The sequence below is a fragment of the Tupaia chinensis genome, unplaced genomic scaffold (genome assembly GCF_000334495.1).
Source record: "Tupaia chinensis unplaced genomic scaffold, TupChi_1.0 Scaffold143636_1, whole genome shotgun sequence".
In the NCBI taxonomy this organism is placed as follows: domain Eukaryota; kingdom Metazoa; phylum Chordata; class Mammalia; order Scandentia; family Tupaiidae; genus Tupaia; species Tupaia belangeri.
This window is the reverse complement of record NW_006203484.1, coordinates 852,080-854,395: the sequence shown is the minus strand read 5'-3', so window position 1 is coordinate 854,395 and position 2,316 is coordinate 852,080. Positions and strand designations below refer to the sequence as shown.

The following is a 2,316-nucleotide window of genomic DNA, read 5'->3' as shown; positions in this document are numbered from 1 at the left end:
CAAGGGGGATGGCCATGCCGCAATCCCTTCTCCTCCATTCTCCTCTCGGGATCTTGGGCATGCACGCACACGCGCCCAGCGTGGGTTTTAAGCCACCGGATCCGGGACGTGAACCGCGGTCGACTACGTGGGAGTCCAGCGACATAGCCATTACGCTAACTGCTGGTTCCCCTTCACAGGTCTTTTTTAAAATGTATTTCTGGACCCCATTTTCTCTCTCTCCCCTCCCCTATATTCATAAGTTAAATGAAATAAACTTAAGTACTCCGTTTACAACAGTGAAAGGCCTGGCTGTATAGTAGAACCATATGCCCTGTTCATCCTTCGTGTTAACTCATTCTTATCCTTAAAGATAAAAAGGAAGGGTGTCTAGCAGGTGGCTTAGTGGTTAAGGCACTGCACTTCCACGTGGCCTATCGCAGTTCGAGTCTTGGACCTGGAGGCTTTCTCTCTCTCTTTCACTGGTTAAAGTGAATAAAAAATAATAATAATAAAGTAAAAGAAATAATTTTTAAAAAGATAAAAGGGAGGAGGGGTTAGCAGCTGGTGTAGTGGTTAAGTCACTGGACTCCCACATGGCTGACCATGATTTGAGTTACGGACCTGGTGGCTTGAAAATCATACCGGGCATGTACGTGTGTGTGCCTCAAAAGCCTGAGAGGAGAGTGGAGGAGAAGGGATTGCAGAGTACCATCCCCCGGGAGTGATTTCTCACTTTCCCTCTCTCTGACTCCAGCAAGCACACAGCCCTATGGCATAAACCTAAAAATTGAAAAGAAAAAGGAAATAGAAAGGGAGAGGAGGGGAAACCTTGACACCTGAGGCCTACCCCTTCTTTGGGCTGGGGGAGACCTGGGACAGGCAAAAATGGGGAGAGGAGAAGGGACAAGAAGGGACGACAGATGAATAGTACTTAATTCACAGTAATAGCAGTATCAGCTTTCTTTATATTTGACCAAATATTCTGGCCTTTTCTGAAATTTAAAATAATTTGGACAGAAACAGGGTAAGGTTAACTTATTGACAGCATATTGGATTCTTTAGTCATTATACAGTATATTGGATTCTTTGACTTGTCTGCAAGTTAGTTACTGTGCTTGGCTACAGGTGTTAAGGATGCTAAGGGAAGGAACATGAATTCTGAATTCAGATTAACAAGAAATTAGGAAACGGGAGGGTGGTCCAGACTGTCTTCAGAGGAATGCTCTGGCAGGACCGTGGTGGACGTAGTGGCTGGCTGCCCTGTGTTTCCAGGTAGTCTGGTCGGAGCGTGTTCTATCAGTTCAGAAAACTCGGTCACTAGCATGAGGCCCCCAGCTCCGGTCCTGGTTCTGCGCGTGTCGGAGCCCCGGTGTCCTGCGTGTTTAGGGAAGTGAGTTGGCCTTGGAGAGCATCTCACTGCAGACGCTCGTGTCGCTAACTTGTCCCAGAGTCACTGGACACGTCAGCCGAGGGCGTGTGGTGTTCCAAGGGAAGAAGCCCGCTCCCGGAACTGGGCTGAGGGGGACACGAGGCAGATTATGAGGAGGGCTTTCTCAAACTCCTTTCTTAGCTGCAAAGACCGCTTTGTTAATAGTGCCGTGTCGTGTGTGGATGCTTAACATATCAAACGGGTCAGAGCTGAGATGGGAGTAGACTACTTTCTACCCAGCAGCTCCAGGACCCCTCAGGACTCTGCAGAACTTGGCAGGCAGCCCAAGACCAAGCCTGAGAGAGGGGTCCATCTCAGCCCCCACGCCGGACTCAGCCAGACGCAGAACCCCACCCCCAGCCTGGCAGTGGGGACTCTAAGGAAGCCCTTGGCTGTGTGTCCCCCATGCATTCCCTGGTGTCAGGCGACAGTCATCTGCCAGGTGTTCTCAGTGTCCCGTTGGGACTGCAGGGCCTGTTCCGCTCAGTGGACCCCACCCACCCTGGTCCTCTCAATGTGGGCTGCCGTGCCTGACACCCCGTCTCGGCCGGGTGCCTGTGCAGGACTGTGGAATAGCCGCCATGCCACGTGGCTCCCTCCTTAACCGTGCTCTCCTGATTATGTTTTGTTTTGTTCAATAGATGATGATTCAGACCTCTACTCTCCTCGATACTCCTTTTCCGAAGACTGTAAGTGACTGGGTTTCTTGATGTGGGGACGGGACGGAGGTGGCGGGTGAGGGAAGACATCTTCCCTTTCAGCTCCCTCAGCTCAAGCCTTTCGTACACATTTACCCTCTCCAGCTAAATCTCCTCTCTCTGTACCTCGCTCAAAAAGTGAGATGAGCTACATTGACGGCGAGAAGGTAGTTAAGAGGTCGGCCACACTGCCCCTCCCGGCCCGCT

The 2,316-nt window shown here is 50.9% G+C and overlaps 1 protein-coding gene across 1 annotated transcript in view; it reads left to right on the top strand.

Moving 5' to 3' along the window:
- SORBS1 (sorbin and SH3 domain containing 1) overlaps positions 1-2,316 on the top strand; it is a 140,974-nt gene that overhangs the window by 58,987 nt on the left and 79,671 nt on the right. Inside the window, 2 exon segments of the mRNA XM_027766694.1 lie at positions 2,053-2,100; positions 2,215-2,316. The exon segment at positions 2,215-2,316 is cut by the window's right edge and continues 14 nt beyond it. Coding sequence (XP_027622495.1) covers positions 2,053-2,100; positions 2,215-2,316 — 150 coding nt within the window.